The sequence below is a fragment of the Cucurbita moschata genome, unplaced genomic scaffold, assembly GCF_002738365.1.
Source record: "Cucurbita moschata cultivar Rifu unplaced genomic scaffold, Cmos_1.0 Cmo_Scf00062, whole genome shotgun sequence".
Taxonomy (NCBI): domain Eukaryota; kingdom Viridiplantae; phylum Streptophyta; class Magnoliopsida; order Cucurbitales; family Cucurbitaceae; genus Cucurbita; species Cucurbita moschata.
The window spans coordinates 520314-539068 of record NW_019268578.1 but is presented as its reverse complement, the minus strand read 5'-3'; the positions used below and the strand labels follow the sequence as shown (position 1 = coordinate 539068).

At 40.4% G+C, this 18755-nt stretch overlaps 4 protein-coding genes across 5 annotated transcripts; 2 read left to right on the top strand and 2 right to left on the bottom strand.

The window, feature by feature from the left end:
* Positions 1-24: 24 nt before the first annotated feature.
* On the top strand, positions 25-1308 carry LOC111437161 (kelch-like protein 21). Its single transcript, XM_023075018.1, has one exon. It carries the CDS (start codon positions 44-46, stop codon positions 1214-1216), a length of 1173 nt encoding a protein of 390 aa, XP_022930786.1. The 5' UTR covers positions 25-43; the 3' UTR covers positions 1217-1308.
* Positions 1309-2895: 1587 nt separating this feature from the next.
* Positions 2896-6574, top strand: LOC111437169. 2 transcript variants are annotated; one of them, XM_023075027.1, is made up of 2 exons: positions 2896-3388; positions 5958-6574. In XM_023075027.1, the coding sequence occupies exons 1-2, from the start codon at positions 3110-3112 to the stop codon at positions 6132-6134; spliced, it is 456 nt and encodes a 151-aa protein (XP_022930795.1). In that variant the 5' UTR covers positions 2896-3109; the 3' UTR covers positions 6135-6574. The 2 variants fall into 2 exon arrangements, with proteins under 2 accessions (XP_022930795.1, XP_022930796.1); XM_023075028.1 differs by lacking the exon at positions 5958-6574 and adding an exon at positions 3633-3754.
* A 1350-nt stretch (positions 6575-7924) lies between these two features.
* LOC111437167 lies at positions 7925-9794 on the bottom strand. The gene is made up of 2 exons (XM_023075024.1): positions 9714-9794; positions 7925-8711 (listed from the first exon to the last, which is right to left on the bottom strand). Exon 2 carries the CDS (start codon positions 8678-8680, stop codon positions 7961-7963), a length of 720 nt encoding a protein of 239 aa, XP_022930792.1. The 5' UTR covers positions 8681-8711; positions 9714-9794; the 3' UTR covers positions 7925-7960.
* Positions 9795-9811: 17 nt separating this feature from the next.
* Positions 9812-12260, bottom strand: LOC111437162 (lipoyl synthase 2, mitochondrial-like). The gene is made up of 4 exons (XM_023075019.1): positions 11714-12260; positions 11264-11475; positions 10624-11003; positions 9812-10209 (listed from the first exon to the last, which is right to left on the bottom strand). The coding sequence occupies exons 1-4, from the start codon at positions 12142-12144 to the stop codon at positions 10087-10089; spliced, it is 1146 nt and encodes a 381-aa protein (XP_022930787.1). The 5' UTR covers positions 12145-12260; the 3' UTR covers positions 9812-10086.
* Positions 12261-18755: the final 6495 nt, after the last annotated feature.

Here is an 18755-nt window from a genome sequence, read left to right as displayed (position 1 = left end):
AGTTGAATGAATCCATTGTTTTCACCCGATTCCTTTAACTTCGATGCAAACAAGTTACAGACCTTGGAAGTTTCTGGCTGTTTCGTATATTTATTCTCCATTGATCCTCATTCTTCAATTCCCCCGCCTTCACTTCAAACTCCTTTCCTTTTATCCATATGGGGTCTCTTTCAATTGCCTCCACCTCGCCATCTTGGCCCCGGCCGGAAACCCACCGGCCATTTTCAAGATCTGTGTATCTTATTGCGGCAAAGATGCTTCACAGGGCACCAACATCTCAAACTGGATCGATTGTTACGACCCACAAGAAAACTCATGGAACAGAGTTACTACAATCCCTGGGCTTCTGAAAAACTATGCTCTTAAAGGCTTTTCAATGGTTTCGATCGGAGATTGCATATACGTCATCGGCGGTCGCCTCTGCGAGAAAATGACGTCGGCTGACAACCGGAGAACCAGAAGCGAGCTGGAAGTCCGGCGACAGGTTTTGCGGTACAACGTGAGTGAAAATATGTGGTACGATTGCGCACCGCTCATCATCCCTCGATTCGACTTTGCCTGCGCTGTCAATGGCGACAAGATTTACGTCGCCGGCGGGATATGTCAGCTCAACAGTGCTACTGGAATGTCGTCTGCAGAAGTTTATGACCCGACGGTGGACGAATGGCAATCGTTGCCGGAGATGAGTGCTTGCCGCCACAAATGTGTCGGAGTTTCGTGGCAGGGGAAATTCCATGTCATTGGCGGATTTGCCGGTAACAGTGATTACACCGTCAATATGGAGAGGAGTTCTGTTGAGGTGTACAATGGTGATGGTTCCCGGTGGGATCTGATCATCGGAATGTGGCAATTGGACGTTCCGCCGTATCAGATCATCGCCGTCGACGAGAAGTTGTTCAGCTCCGGCGACTGTCTCAATACATGGAAGGGACAGATCGAAGAGTATGATTGGAATTTAAGTATTTGGAGTGAGGTCGATGGATCTCGATGTGAGGCTCTGTCGGCGACGAATTTTGTCACGATGGCGGCAGTCGGTGCTTACCTGTACTTTATTGCTGGGCGAAGGATGCCAAATCAGCCTTCTAAGATGACTTCGGTTGTCCACGTGTTTGACACATCAGCAAATGGTGACGCGTGGACGAGAATGCTGCCCGTGGAAGAGGAGGGAGTAAAGGAGCTTTGTAGCCATTGCTGCGTGGTAATTTTAGGAGAATAATTAGGAGAAAAAAAAATTATATTTATATATTTTAAAATTTTTAAGATTAATATTATAAATTAGATTAAATTAATAAAATACCCATAAATTTTGAAATTGGTCTAAAAAATACTCTTTCAAAACTTTCAATAATATCATTAAACTTTTGAGAAATTTAAGGTATTTTTGAAACACTTCTAAAAGTTAAAGGGCATTTTTAAAACTATGGTGTGAGTTTGAGGGAATTTTTGAAATAAAATATTTACCGTCTCTATCTAAAACAAACAATAAGGGTATTTGTGAATGAGAGAAGTTTCTTGTAGTCTGTGCTATTTATCAACGAAAGGATTCGAATCCCTCCCCTTTCGTTCGACGACTAGATTTGTTTGCTGCTCGCCACTCCCCGAGACCAAGGATGGGGTTGAACCATCATTCCAGAATTTGCTGGGACGAAACCATAGTGGATGGCAAAACGACACCTCTTGGGGTATGGTGGCTTGTGTTGTGCTGTCATTTTAGATTCACAGAGTTCAATTCCCTTCTAGTAAACGGAAAAGCTTATTCTTCACTTGCATTCACCTATATTAGCGGGCCTATTCCATCTTAGTGTTCGTCCGCCCCAACGTCTATAAAAGGATTACGTATGAGAAATATTGAAACCGTCCTTTTGAGTAGTATTGCTACTGTCTTTTTTGCAGCCTTGAACTCAAAGGATTAAACTCAAACGCTACTTGAGACCGGACGATTCCACAGCGAAGCCATTAGGCGAATGTTAGCTTATTAAATGGGCCAAAAGGTGAGGCAAATGTGGGCCCAATTATGAAGTAACATGAAGCCCAAGCCCAACGTGCAAACACAAGCGTGAGAGAGAGAGAGAAAAGCAGGTGCACAGAAACTTGGTACATTCACGTGAGTACAAACTTTCAGACCCGGGCCCACATATCCACATGGTCCGCTTTTCAGACCCACACCTGCTCCATTTCCCTCCCATCCTTGACCCGAATACAATCATTTCCGTAACCAAACAGTCTACTCCTTTAACCCTCCCTCTTATCTAGACTGCCAAATTATATATTTTTTTAAAAATCTATCGGGATCTCACGTGCCGAGTCAGACACTTAAACCAATGAGTGAGCGAAACGTGGCGAAAGATGCTGGGCTGGAGACTGCTGCGTGTGCCATGTTGGCAATGTGGTCCCGTCAATGGCAGGTTGGATCATTGGGGTACGGTTCTTTTTCGACATGTCGTACGTGGGCGGCACGTGAAAGACTGAGACGCTACTGAAATTGAACGACGAATATCTGCCGTCACACGTGTTTGGTAGCACGTGCCGTTCGCCATACCAGATCTCTCTCTCTCATATATTTATACTTTATACACCCAAATGCTTTTTAATTATTTTCTAGACGATATCGTGAGAACTCACATGGGTCGAAGAGTGAAACGAAAACATTTAGTATAAGGGTAAAGATGGGTTTGTAACAAGTCGAAGCGGACAATATCGACTAGTAGTAGGACCAGTGGGCTTTTAGTAACGACTAGCGATAAGGGATCATAATAAACATGTTCGAGATGCAATCAATTCCCATATCTTATCTAAACATTCTCTTCATTCCGTGAACATAAACCATATAACTTTGAAAATAAGTATAGTTTTTAAAAGAATCTCTTATTTCAATGTTTACTAAACAAATCATCACTCACCCCAACAAAAAGTCCCTTGTTTTCTTTCTGAAAGCAACGTTAAAAGAGGCGCGCAATTGACTCATTCACACACTCCCATTATGTAAATAAACCCTCCAAACCATCTTATGGTCTTCCTCTGATCATATTAGCCCTCACCCTTTGTTTCTCTTCGAACCCATTTCCCATTTCTCTCTAGAACCCCCATCTTCTTCTGGGGTTTGGTTTTAATGGGCGGCGAGCAAGAATGGGGCGACATAGCGCCGCCACTGCCGGCGGTGTTGCCGTTAAACCCAGAAAGAGAGGAGTATTGGAGTCGATTTGATGATTCTGTTAATGCGGTTTCGTTTGGGTTTGTAGCGACTGCCATTCTAATCTCTATGTTCCTTGTTATGGCCATTTTTGAGAGGTTTCTTAGACCCAGGACGGCGGCCGACATGGGCCGGCCACCTTCTGATCTTGAAGCACAGATGGTGTTCGATGAAAAGCTTCGTTACCCATCTCCCAAGGTTCTTATCTTCTCTTCTCTGCTACTGCATTTTGATGTTGGCTGATATCTTGCTTGCTTTTCTAAATTCAAATAGTTTCTTTATCTAAGAACACAATAAATTCCTTTGGTGTCAATTAATGATGTCTTGACTATTTTTGAACAGTTTTCTTCTGAAAATTTCTGTATTATCTCTGTTTGCTTACATTAATATGATAGTTTTTCCTTATTCTAGATGTTAATGATAATGGACCCACACCATGTAGGTAGCATGTGTTTTTGTCTCAACTGTGATAGCAATCCAACCAGGAACAAGATTTGAGAGGCAAAACAAGTTCACAAGGCATTAAACTGTGTCAAGCTGCTCATGGTTTCTTAAGCATTAGTAGCTAATGAACTGTGGGATCCCACGTCGATTGGAGAGTGGAATGAAGTATTCCTTACAAGGGTGTGGAAACCTCTCCTTAAAAGACGTATTTTAAAATCTTGAGTGGAAGCCAGAAGGGAAAACCCATAGAGGATAATACTGCTAGTGGTGGGTTTGGGTTGTTACAAATGGTGTCAGAGTCAGATACCGAGCGTTGTGTTGACGAGGACGCTAGGCCCCCAAGAAGGGTGGAGGGTGTGGAAACCACTTAAGGGTGGAAGGTGTGGAAACCACTCAAAGGTGGAGGGTGTGAAAACCTCTCCCTAACAGACAAGGGCCCTAATCGACGATGGAGGGTGTGGAAGCCTCTCAGGGATGGAGGGTGTGAAAACCTCTCCCTAACAGACAAGAGCCCTAATAGACGATGGAGGGTTTGGAAGCCTCTCAGGGATGGAGGGTGTGAAAACCTCTCCCGAACCGACGAGGGTCCTAATAGACGATGGAGGGTGTGGGAACCTCTCAAGGGTGGAGGGTGTGGAAACCTCTCCCTAATATACAAGGGCCCTAATAGACGAGGGGAACAAAGTATTCCTTATAAGATTATGGAAACCTCTCCCTAACATACGCGTTTTAAAACATTGAGGAGAAACCCAAAAGGGAAAGCTCAAAGAGGACAATATTTGCTAGCGGTATGACATTTTGAATGAGAAGATTATTCAATGTCGTATCGATTTAACAAGTTTCGTTGACAATTCAATCCTATACCATTTAATGCATTGTTCATACAAACATAATCACATGCTATGTCTCCCTTTGTGATTACAATATAGAAATATGCACATATTTTGAAGTATTTATAGCTTTAATAAAGTGTGTCAAAGTCTAAGCTGTCACCATTTTCAATATCCTTTCCCTACATTCTATAAGGTATAGTTGTACCATATTAGCATGTACAGCTGAGTTACAATTCTTTATGTTGGAAAGTAAACTAACAGAATAGAAGGAGAGGTCATGGATGATTTCGAATCGGCTTCCACTAGTTTGTGTTCTAATCTTGCACCTCAAGTATCATAAAGTTGTTCTCCTTTTTTTTTTGCTCATAGGCCAGCTATTTTCGACTCAAAAGTCTAAATGGTGATCATTATTAATGAGTTTTCTTTGTTGTTTGAGGACATTTGCTTTTAATCACCATCATGTTTGATCATGTGCCTTTTTCGTTCTCTTCGTAACGGGAAAAAGGCGAAAGAAAAAGGGGAGTGAGGTTGTGAGATCCCACGTCGGTTGGAGATGGGAACGAAACATTTTTTATAAGGATGTAGAAGCCTCTCCTTAGCCGGTTTAAAATCTTTTAGGAAAAACCCAATAGGGAAAGTCCAAAGAGGACAATATCTGCTAGCAGTGGGCTTGAACTGTTGCAAATGGTATCAGAGTCAGACACCGGGCGGTGTGCTAGCGAGGACGCTGAGCCCCCAAAGAGGGGTGGACATCGAGCAGTGTGCCAGCGAGGATACTAAGCCATGAAGAGGGGTAGACACCGAGTGGTGTGCCAACGAGGATGTTGAGCCACGAAGAGGGATGGACACCGAGTGGAGTGCCAGCGAAGAGGGGTGAACACCGAGTGATGTGCCAGCGAGGACGCTGAGCTACGAAGAGGGGTGAACACCGAGTGGTGTGCTAGCGAGGACGCTGAGTCACGAAGAGGGGTGAACACTGAGAGGTGTGTCAGCGAGTACGTTGGACCCTGAAGGAGGGTGGACTGTGAGATCCCACATCGATTGGAGAGTGGAGAGTGCCAACAACGACGCTGGGTCTTGAAGGGGGGTTGATTGTAAGATTCCACATCGGTTGGAGAAGGGAACGGAACTTTTTTTATAAAGGTGTGGAAACTTCTCTCTAGCAAACGAGTTTTAAAAACTTTGAGTAGAAACTCGGAAGAAAAAGCCCAGACGATTCTTTATTATCAACGGTGACTCCACAGTGTTCAACTCATTAAACTCTCTCTCTCTAATGAACAATATGCTACAGAATTTTCATGCATGAATTTCTACGAACAATCATTATTTTGTGGACCATGGACCCATTTTTGCACCGTTTCTGCTAAATTGTTGCAGCAATCTCAGAATCATGATAGTAGCAGCTATAATATAGTTCTTATGGTAATTAGATGAGTAATAGAGAAGCAACCTACTTTAAACTGATACACTTTTTGACTTGACTTGTGTAGATGACTGTTTACGGTCGAGGAGTATCGGTGTTGATGCCTGGCGAAGCGATTCCAACCTACATTGCCCACCCTGTTCCTGCACCGTGCCCTCCCGAGCCCATTTTGAAGCCTCTGCATCCACATAACTTGAGCATCTGCCCACCCTCAAGCTTAACATCAAGCTCCAACATCAATTGACTAAAGAAACGTCATTACAGAACAAGGGTCAGGTCATGTAACAGCTCAAGCCCACCTTTAGCAGACATTGTCCTTTTTGAGCTTTCCACTTAAGGTTTCCATAGCAGGTGCGTTTTAAAAACTTCAAGGAGAAGCTCAGAAGGAAAAATCCAAAGAAGACAATATTTACTAGCGGTGGGCTTAAGTCGTTACAGGTCACCCCACACTTCATTTTGACTTGCAACTGACATTGTAAAGTTGAAGACATGGTAAAAGTGACATCAACTTCAGCCAGTGTGTAAGTTGGATATGTAGGAAGGTGTGTAGGTTATATCTGATGCTGCCCCCACCATAGTTAAAAGAGAGGGTGAAAATGAATGATTGTTGCTAAGGCTGGGTCAGCTGCTCCTGTAATCCATGATTAGTGCCCTGATTGTTATGTTCATAATCAATTTCACTGACATCAAAGTTACAACCAAGGTAATTATTCACTTAATTCTCTGCTGCTAGCTGGGAAAAGAAGAACAGAAGATGATCATCATTTAAAGTTTTCAATATTGCATCTTCCAGTAAATGCGTTTTAAAATTATGAGACTGACAGCAATACGTAATGGGTTAAAACGGACAATGTTTGTTAGCGGTGTGCCAGCGAGGACGCTAGGTCTTCAAAGAGGTAGATTGTGAGATCCCACGTCGGTTGGAGAACGAAGCATTCCTTATATAGGTATGAAAACCTCTTCTTAATAGACGTATTTTAAAATTATGAAGTTGAACGAGAGTGAGGTGCTTTTGTTGACCCAGTTGTGTGGAGTGCCGAGGACAGCACAGTCCACAAGGCAGCAGAAAGAGAGAAGGAAAAAGAGAAACGTTTTGAGTGTTAGAGGGCCACCAGAGAAGACATCTCCTGTGCTCCATGCATGTTCTCATTACAAACAGAGGAAAAGAAAAAGAGAAGTTGAAGGACCATTTGAATTGAATTGCAGATCCCCATGGCACCTTCTAATCTCAATACCAACTCATCTTTTAATAACCCTCAACTACTTGGGATGTTTAATTTTTTTTTTTTTTTTTTGGGACCTAACGATTCTGACACGATCAAAGTTATATCATATTTCTCTATTAAATTTATATTTTCTAGTCATTTTTTTCGTTGAAATGCATCAACTAACCAAGTTTAACTAGAAAATGAGAGAATTCCCACTACTGCTAGCAAGTCAGTTGGGGCATGAGCATAGTGAGAACGGACTTCCCAAAAAGTCAGCCCAAGATCGAAGTCTGCATAGAATAGGGAATGACCCTAATGTTGTGTTTGCAAAGCCAACTTCTTAAGTTGCGGTTGAAGAAGAGCGGACATAGAGACTTAGATTAGGGTTGACATCTACCAATCCACCTAGATCTCAACCAAGAAAAGTGTGATTTTCTTTCGTTATTTATACCAAACATAACACGTAGTAATCAATCATACATACCTTTAACCCAACAAATAAGACAAAAAAATCACGAGAATGTAAAAATAAGACAAAAAAATCACGAGAATGTAAGAACTCTTAAAGTTAAAGATTTTGAATTTTTTCAAAAAGAAAAATAGACGAAATTCAAGGTAAAAAATCCCCTGAATAAAAATTTTGGAACCCTCTTAAATTTGTAAAGAGAATAGCATAAATGTCTTCTCACATTAATAAAAAAAAAAAAAAAATCTTTTTGAAAATGGACCCATTTGAAAATAATGGAAACTAAAAGGACCCATTTGAAAATAATGGAAACTAAAAGGACCCATTTGAAAATAATGAAAACTAAAAGGACCCATTTTTTGAAGTTTCCCCCATACACTAATCAGTTCATAAAATCTACAGAAAGATGAAACATTCAAGTGAGACAAGTGGGTTTTCAATGGATTCATTTGGGGGCTGAATTTCATCATCTCCTTCCTCTCTTTTCTTGGTGGTCGCTATCTCTTGCAGCTCACCAGCAGCTCGTCCACTCCCTTTCATGGCACTGCTTTTCACATTCCCCCCCATCTTGTTCGTGCCTCCAACTGTTCGAGCAGCAGCTGGTGACCTCGAACGCCGCCCATGGCCGACTCCAGATTGCTGCTCGTGCCCTCCACTCAGCTTCTTCCTGGTCCTCGCTTCTCTTGATTCTGTCCTTCCCTGTGTGTTCCTGCAACTAACACGACACCTCTGTTCTCTTCTACATGATGGGTCGCCGGAATATGGACGCTTTCTGCGAATCTTTGGTGTTGTATTCCGACCAATTTCTCTGCTCTGTTTACTTGAGGCTTCGTCGCCTTCTCTTTGCTCTGAAATGGTGGTCGCCATTGACACGCTTTCGCTCATATTGCTGCACCATTCCGTAACCTGAGATGTCTCTGAAACTGAAGGGACACCCCCTTCCTCCACCTCAGGAGACTTGTCTTCTTCAAACTTTGGGACTGGTTTTTGCAGGTCACATGGCTTGGAAATGGGAGTATCTAAGGGGACTTCTTTGACGGTTTCGTCTTCCAGGGTTCCATTGCCGGGGATGTTTTCGACACGGGTGTCGATGGACCCCGGTAACGGACTTCTCATGGGACAAAGAGGCTGACCTCTGTCTATTGTTCTGCTAAAGCAACAACCCATGAGTGGTGAATGTGGGGAATGGAGATGGAAGCTGAATAGATTAGGATGTTAGAATTTGAAATTTTGAATTTAACGGTTGAGGGTAGTGAATTTGGGTGGGAAAGGAAAGCCACCAGGGCGAGAGAGTGGAGCTGTGGTAAAGCTTGGGAGTGAAATGGCTCAACGCCCAGTAAATGGAGAAGATACTAACTGTCAATGGAGTGTTTTTAACCAACTGCTGTCAAATTGTTCTTACCACTCATATAAAGGCACTTTACACTCATATAAAGGCACTTTACACTCATATAAAGGCACTATATATCGTCTGTCAAATTGTCAAATTGTTTTTACCGCTCATATAAAGGCACAATAAGTCTCTTCCGAACCGTATCTGTCAAAATGTTTTTACTACTCATATAAAGGCACTATACATCTCTTCCTAACCTTATCTGTCAAAATGTTTTTACCGTTCGTATAAAGGCACTATACATCTCTTCGTAACCTTATCTATCAAAATGTTTTTATGGCTCATATTGCCTATACATCTCTTCCTAACCTTATCTGTAAAGATGTTTTTACCGCTCATATAAAGGCACTATACATCACTCCCTAACCTTATCTGTCAAAATGTTTTTACCACTTATATGTAGGCACGATTCATCTCTTCCTAACATTGTCTGTCAAAATGTTTTTACTGCTCGTATAAAGGCACTATACATCTCTTCCTAACCTTATATGTCAAAATGTTTTTACTACTCATATAAAGGCACTAGACATCTCTTCCTAACCCTATCTGTCAAAATGTTTTTACCGCTCATATAAAGACACTATACATCTCTTCCTAACCCTATCTGTCAAAATGTTTTTACCGCTCGTATATAGACACTATACGTCTCTTCCTAATCTTATCTGTCAAAATGTTCTTACCACTCATATAAACGCACTATACATCTCTTCCTAACCTTATCCTTGCTCGAAGATGATGACTAGAGAAGAAAATTACCAGAGCCCTGTATGTCGACTCGATCACTATCCAACCTGCTTCTGCATTGGAATCCAAAGACTGAGGCTTTATCTATGAACAAGCAAGATGGTAAAGTCTACAAAAAACAACCAAATACAAATTCAATTTCAACATTGCAAGAATAAGACAATACCTCCCATGCTGAACAGCAATAACAGGAGGAAAGGGAAACGTTACTAACTTATTTGATAAAGCGAAGCAAAATAATATACATCTACAGCAGATCAAGAGCATTGGAATTTGACAAATGAGTGGCCAAACCAATCAAATCACAGGTTCATTTTGCCAATATGTTTAAGCTTAAATGCAACGTGGTTGCTTATGTAGGGATTGTCGGAGACAGATGACCAAATCAAGCTTGTGTAGGATGTGAACTAGAAGCTGCCCGATCTGATTCAATCATTGACTTGATATAGAATTCTCCTGCCTTGTATGAGGACCTAACCATTGGGCCAGATGCCACGTACCGAAAACCCTGTCACAACCAAACAGAAAATGGATTTTCAAATCATTGTTGTATCCTCAAGGCATGGCAAGTAACTCCATACATTGAGAACTATTGATCATGTGATACTTGATGGTGGAGATGAGGATTATGCATCACAACATGAACTAATATACCTAAAAGTAAAGCATCGACTCCCTCGAACAATTTGAATATAATACACATCAAACTACAATGGTTGAAATGGAAGATGGGATGGTATAGGAAATGCAAATCAAGACTATTCGCGAGCTATAAGAATAACAAAGATGGGAATATGATACCATACTAGAAATGAAAAAAAAAAAGTAGTCTTTAACCTTTAAAGACTTGATTAAACAATCCTTTGCAGAACAAAGAAGAGAATAAACGCAAACAAAATGTTCAAATAAAAAAAGAGAGTACCATTTTCATGCCAAGATTGTGATACTTCTCGAAAGCCTCAGGTGTAATGTATTCTGATACAGGCATATGACGCTTTGAAGGTCTCATGTACTGACCAAATGTCATCACATCAACTCCAGCAGCTCTCACCTTCTCCATTGTTTGCACGACTTGATCTGGTGTTTCCCCACAGCCTAACATAATGGAAGTCTTCGTAAGTGTTCCAGAAGGAGCAAACTCTTTTGCCATAACTAGAACATCTAATGATTGCTTAAAATTAGCACGATGGTCCCGAACTGCTCCCTGAAGCTCTTCAACTGTCTCTATATTATGAGCAAAGACGTCAAGGCCCGACTTTGCAACTTTCTCTACACTGCCAGGGTCTCCTCGAAAATCAGGGACTGCAAAATCAATTAGTTCAAGGAACATCAAAGAACAGATTAAATCATACTGGACAAAAGTAATCAGAATCAAACGAGCCTATGATGCTGATTTTTGTGACTGCACATACACACGGGTAAGTATGTAGCTTTCACTAACTTTCTAAGCTGGATTGGATGAAAACAAGATAGAATAACTCTCCCAAAAATCAAGTGTCACACAAGAATCCTTAAATGTAACAAGGAACGTGACACTAAGGAAACTGCTAGGGAATTCATACCCAACGCTTCGATCAACATATTTGGCTTCAACACCTTGAGTTTCTGCACGGTCTCTGCAAAATGACCACTCCCCTGATCAGGTAAATCGTCGCGATCCACACTAGTGATAACCACATAATCCAACCCCCATGATGCGATTGCCTCAGCAACATTTTGCGGCTCATTGGGGTCTGGTGGAGGTGGAGTTCGTGATGTCTTCACGTTACAGAACCTGGAGTGCAAATAATCCCAAAATAGCAAGGAATGAAAAGAATTCTAAGTGATTAGATGATATCATACTAATCAACAAGATCAATTCTATGACAAAAACAATTAGAGATTCACATTCCTCAGTAAATGATATACACTATGCACAGCACACACGAGAAGATATCATTCTTCAATCATCAAAAACACTGGAAATTAAGTAAACACAACGAAATGAATGAGTAAATTGAATTATGACTAGCCTGCATCCCCGGGTACAAGTGTCGCCAAGAATCATAATCGTAGCAGTGGCCGTGCCGGTTTCTCCACCAGACCAGCATTCCCCCAAATTAGGGCATTTAGCCTCCTCACAAACCGTATGAAGCTTCAATTCGCGGAGTTTCTTCTTGATTTGAACATACTTCTCGCCACCGGGCACCGATTCCTTCATCCATTTAGGCTTAGGAAGGGGCTTCTTCTTCGTACCAACCTCCACGGAATACGAATCAGAAGATTTCAGGCCGACGAAGTCAGAAAGCGTGGGGGATTCGGCAGCAAGTCGTTCCCGGAGTCCGGCCAAAGTCCGAGGGACTTGGGAGGAGGTAGCAGAGGCGGAGGTCGAGGAAGATGAATATGATAAGGATCTGCCAACGGATTCGAAGATTCGAGCAAGGCTATGGCGACGGGCGTTCATCGTTGAGCGTGAAGAAAGCCTCGCCGGAATTTGGATGGCTTCGAATTTATTTGGACAGTTGAAGGACACGGTCGTTCGTAAGGCGTTTTCAGCCAAGCTCCAAGAGTCGAGACCCCCACCAATTAGAGAAATTACCGCAATTACCCTCCTTCAAAACCCCTTTTGGCTTTTGTTATTTTACCCTTTCTTGTCCATTTCTAGTCAATTTCTTGGTTCCGGGTTGTAGTTGCCTGCGCGATTATAGCTCTCGGGTTACCTAAATGAACTTATACTATATCTGAATTAGAGTGATCATAAAAATAAAATGATCGTACAATACTTAAATAATTGAAGTTACTATCTATTCCAAGAAAGTGCACCTTCATTTTCAGGTCCGCTGACCCGGGGAAGAAACCATTTTTTACAAGTATGTGAAAATCTTCTCTTAATAGACGCATTTAAAAATTCTTGAGGGGAAACCCGAAAGGGAAAGGCCAAAGAAGACAATATCTGCTACCGATGGGCGTGGAAAGACACTAGGCCCCGAAGAGGGTAGATTGAAGATCATGGATTTATAAGTAAATTTTTGGAAACCAAAACCAAAGTCACAAGAGTTTATACTCAAAGTGGACTATATCATAGAATCGTGGAGAGTCGTGATTTCTAACATAGGTAACATGATCATGTCGCAGAGGATGTTAATAACTCGATTTTTTACTACCTATCTCGTTAATTTTTAAATAGGTTATAGTGTAAATTTCAAGGGGATAAAATAGATATTTGTTTGATATATTTAATTATATGTAGCATTGATTCTCTAAAGGCCGACCTTTATCCAAAGCATTGATTCTCTGTATTTTTTCTTAGATAAGTTTTAAATTTATTCTAATCATGTAGTTAAAATATAGTTGTTGCTTATTTTTATTAAATTTAAACTTAGGTTAAATTGGTGAAATATTATATTTCATTATTTTAATAATTTATATTAGAGGGTATTTTAAAGAAGATAAAAAAAAAGTCGGGTAATATTGATTACTGTGAGGTCTTAGTGCGGTAGAAATGAAAATTACCGTATGAATGGAGCTTATTGGGCCTGCTGCTGGATATTTGTGGCCCAATTTAGAAGTGGGCTTAGTCCATGAACATGGAATCAAAATTTTTTATTTTTGTTATACCCTAGCTAATGTTTTGGCACGATAATGTACCTAACCTTCGTGTAACAGTAATGGTAAAATTTATTTCAAGTAGAAAGAATGTTACTCGGAAAAAAATTGCTTATGGATGTGACCCGCTTGGATGCCAACAAAAACTTGAGTGTATCGAGAGTTTAGATATAAGGAAGAGTTTACCTCTTCTAGGTCTGACACAAACAACATGATATTGTCCACTTTTAGCTTAAGTTCTCGTGGAAATCCACCTCTAGACTTCCCCAAGATTTTAAAACGCGTTTGTCAGGGAGAGGTTTCCACACCCTTATAAGGAATGCTTCAGATCTCACAATCCACCCACCTTTGGAGCCCAGCGTCCTTGCTGGCACATTGTCTGGTGTTTGGCTCTGATACTATTTGTAACAACCCAAGTCTATCACTAGACACGTATGCTATGGGGAAGTTTCCACACTCTAGCCAAGCCTATTGCTAGACACGTATGCTATGGAGAGGTATCCACACCCTTATAAGAAATGGTTCGTTCCCCTTTCCAACCGATGTGGGATCTCACAACGAGACTGCAACGATCCTCAATGGTTGAAGATACAACTTTCCTCATCTATTATATCAAATACGTTTCCCTTACGAAATAACGTAAAGATGAATCTGATTGGATTGAACCTACATGCCCTAGTCAAGGGCTTTCATGACGTATATCCCTTGAGAGACCGACCATAGGATCAACTTTGGCCCTTTAACCCGACCGAAACAATCAACTCCAAAATTTAGAGATATAATAGATATTTTATTCGATTAATTTTATTATTATTATTATTATTTTTCAAGGAAGTAATTGATAGTAGTTTCCAACAAGGGATATTTTTGTGGGCCCTTCATGGGTGCATGTAGGGCCTCAAATGGTGTGTCCAACTATTCCCAGTTGTATATCACGGGCCCATTAGTATAGTGTGAAAGCTATTTATCATAATAATTAACTTTAATTATCCCAACAATTATTGTACAACAAAGTTACTATCCATAATTTACTTTAAAATTTTATTTATTTATTTATTACCGAAATCGCCCTTAATTTTTTATGTTATATACATAAATTTTAATTTTTTAATTAATATATTAAACTAAAAAATAGTAAATAAATTATGGAAAAAAAATCACATTTATTCTAGTTGTCACGTTGTAACGTTCCACATTGGTTGGGGAGGATAACAAACCACCATTTATAAGGGGTGAAACTTTCTCCTAGCAGACGCGTTTTAAAGCCTTAAAGGTAAGCCCGAAAGGGAAAGCCCAAAGAAGACAATATCTGCTAGCGGTAGATCTGGACCGTTACAAATGGTATCAGAGCCAGACACCGGACGATGTGCCAGCCTTCTCAATGTTCTCCGAAGGGGGTGTACAAATGGTATCAGAGCCAGACACCGAATGATGTGCCAGCCTTCTCGATGTTCTTCGAAGGGGATAGACACGAGGCGGTGTGCCAGTAAGGACGCTGGGTCCCAAATGGGGGTGGATTTGGGGGCGGTCCCACATCGATTGGAGGGAGGAAAGAATGACAGTGAGGACACTAGGCCCCGAATGGGGGTGGATTGTGATGTCTCACATTGGTTGGGGAGGAGAACATCACCATTTATAAGGGTGTGGAAACCGGTTTCAGCGTTGAGGGGAAGCCTAAAAGGGAAAGGTCAAAGAAGACAATATCTGCTGATCTGGGCCGTTACACACGTTATTTTATTTTATTTTAATAGCTTAAAGTAGACGATGATATAGATATACGAAGGCGACTAAAACGACATTTTAGTCAAATTCCCTTTCATCATTTGGAAAAAGACTTATTTTTATGCTTTCGGTCTTTTTCACACACGGTATAAGATACCCGAGTAATATAAGATCTTAAATAACAACCAACGACCCGTTTTCTTTTTATTTTTTAATTTATATTACATTCATTTTTAAATATATATGAAGAAAAAAAAAAAGGGAATTTTATGTAACGTCAGAGGGGTAAAAAAGTAAAGAAAAAATTCCTTTTTTTAAAAAGGTTGTTTTTGCTAATTAATTATTTATTTGTTAAAAAACCCTTTTGGTTTTAGAAAAGTTACTTTTTTCCCCCATCTAAATAGCCAAATTGCAAAAACTCCCCATTTTTTTTTTATTATTTTTATTCTCTAAAAAAGGTTGTCACGTGCCACGGTGGAAATTGGAATATTATTGTTGGCTTTTTACTGGGCCGTACTAGAAAATCAGTCACTTTTTGACCAAAAGCGGTGAAAATTTTCAAAATTCGTTCAAAAGCAATTATTGGAATTAAATAATCGGATTTATTATTTTTAAATGATTTTTTAAATTTATGTTAGCCTTGAGAAATTCACGAAAATTACTTATTAAATATTTGGTAATTATTTTAGTTATTGAAAAACATTTTTCTTATTTTTTTAGATAAATATTTGAATATTAGATATATCCTAAAAAAAAATATACCTTTTCTATAATTTTAAAATAAATAAATAAATAAAAATTACGAACAGCTACACTTACCATGGTTCTTCTCTCTTCTTTGGCATCATGACAACGACACGATTTTCGATCAGTGACAAACTTTCTTCAGTGATACCCGTGCAACTTCTTCCTTCGACGACTACACAAACCTACGTGATGTAACAATCGATGACACGTACAAATTGCAACAAACGTCTTCACTTGTGTTCTTTGATAGCGTTCCTGTGATGTCCCACATTGATTTGAGAGGAGAACAAACCACCATTTATAAGGGTGTGAAAACCTTTTCCAAGCAAACGCGTTTTAAAGCTTTGAAGGGAAACCCGAAAGGGAAAACTCAAAGAGGACAATATCTGCTAACGGTGGATTTGGGCCGTTACAGTTCCGATTACAAATCTTGGAGATTTTAGATCTTTGATAGTTCGAGTTACGATGAGCACGACGATTGATCTCAAATGTGAACAATCGCGACTTCAAAAAATAAATATCACGTTTCTATTAGTAATTAACCAAAATTTTATCGAGTACTCAAAAGCTTCATCACCAACGAAGCAATCTAGTTCATATTCTCGTAATATTAGTAGTTATGAATCTCGAGTTTCTCGAGAAGTAAATGCTTTACAAAGCTCGTGTACAAGATAGGTCATATTCTCGTAACTCTTATCGACAAGAAAAAGAGGCATTTGTCTCGAGCTTATTTCACGAGTGTACTTTTTATTTGTCTTACCGTAGCGGTTTAAGTGATTGATATTTAAATATAATATTAAATTAATAAAAAAAAAAAAAAAAAAAAAAAACTTAAAATTTTGGAAGTTTTTGCGAGGGGGGCGGTGACTGTGAGCCGTGGGGTTCTAACAGAGGGCCCACAAGTCACAGTCGACCGACTACGTGATGGCGCATTGTTAACACTAGCTTCCGGCTTACCCTCTTTGTGACGGTTAAAGCTTCTTGGTTCTCCACGTCGACATTTCCCACGCGCCTATTTCATGCGCGTGAGTTTTAGCCCCCTATCTTGACTCCAATTCAATACTCTAAAACGAGAGAAATTATTCAACTATATAGTATATTTTCTACGTGACAAAATAAATGACGTACTATGTATTTGTAATATACTTTATTAATTATACAAATATGAAGTCTTCACACTATACTTTGTATTAATATATGGATCATTTAATATTGTCCAGTTTGAGCATAATTCTCATGACTCATTAATTCGGGACCAACGTCCTTACTCGCACATCGCCTCGTGTCTACCCCTTTTAGGGCCAACGTTCGTACTGACACACCGCCTCGTGTCTACCCCTTTTGGGACCAACGTCCTTACTGGCACATCGCCTCGTGTCTACCCCCTTTTAGACCAGCGTCCTTACTGGCACACCGCCTCGTGTCTACCCCCTTTGGAGCCAGCGTCCTTATTGGCACACCACTTCGTGTCTACCCCGTTTGGGGCCAGCATCCTTACTGACACACTGCCTCGTGTCTACCCCTTTGGGGCCAGCATCCTTACTAACACCGCCTCGTGTCTACCCTTTTGGGGAATTCACCCCTTTTAGGGCCAGCATCCTTACTGACACCGCCTGGTGTCTACCCCCTTTGGGGCCAACGTCCTTACTAACACCGCCTCGTGTCTACCCTTTTGGGGAATTCACCCCCTTTAGGGCCAGCATCCTTACTGACACCGCCTCATGTCTACCCCCTTTGGGGCCAATGTCCTTACTGACACCGCCTCGTGTCTACCCTTTTGGGGAATCCACCCCCTTTAGTGCCAGCATCCTTACTGACACCGCCTCGTGTCTACCCTTTTGGGGAATTCACCCCCTTTAGGGCCAGCATCCTTACTGACATCGCCTCGTGTCTACCCCTTTTGGGGCCAACGTCCTTACTAACACCGCCTCGTGTCTACTCCCTTTGGGGAACATTAACAAGGTTGGCACATCGTCCGATGTCTGGCCCACCGCTAGCAAATATTGTCCTCTTTGGGCTTTCCTTTTCGGACTTCCTCTCAAGGTTTTTAAAATACGTCAGTTAGGAGAAGATTTCCACACCCTTATAAATGGTGTTTTGTTGTCCTCCCTAACCAACCTGAGACATCACAATATCTACTAGAGGTGAGCTTCTGCTGTTACAACAAGAGAAATCTCTCTCTTTTCCTTCCTTTATTCTCGATTTTTAATTCAACTGTACGAAACTTACTTTAATTATAAATTATAAACATTTATTTATTACCAAGGAAACTAGAATTTGACTTCCAATTTGGACGACTTACCATAACTTACATAATTACACATTTTTAATATAATTCCGTGGACTTTGACTCAAGAAAAGTATTAGTCTTCTAAATAAAAGTTAAAATAATTAATATATTTTTTTTATAAATATTAATTATAAATTGTATTTATAAATTCCACCATTAATATTTTTCTAAGATGGGTTGGAACATCCAACATCCTTATCCACTTCTAATCCATAAATTATATTCTTTTTCCAGAATATAAATTATACCATTATATTCTTATTCCTTTATTTAAATCAAATTGCTACACACCGTTCAACCTATAATAACTAAATTTGTATGATTTTAAAAAATAATTAAATTATAATTTTACTATTTTAATTTACAAAAAATAGAACAAATTTAGTACATCCACCGCTAACATTTCGGGCTTCCCTTCAAAGCTTTAAAACACGTATGCTAGGAGAAGGTTTCTACACCGTTATAAAAGGTGGTTTGTTCTCATCCCCAACCAATTTAGGACATCACAATCCACCCCCTTCGGGGCCTAGTGTCCTCACTGGCACTCCTTCCTTTAATCGATGTGGGATTGCCACCAAATCCACCCCCCTTCGGGACCAGCGTCCTTACTGGCACATTGCCTTGTGTCTACCCCCTTTGGGAAAATAGCGAGAAGGCTGGCACATCGTCCGGTGTCTGGCTCTGATACCATTTTGTAACGGCCCAAATCC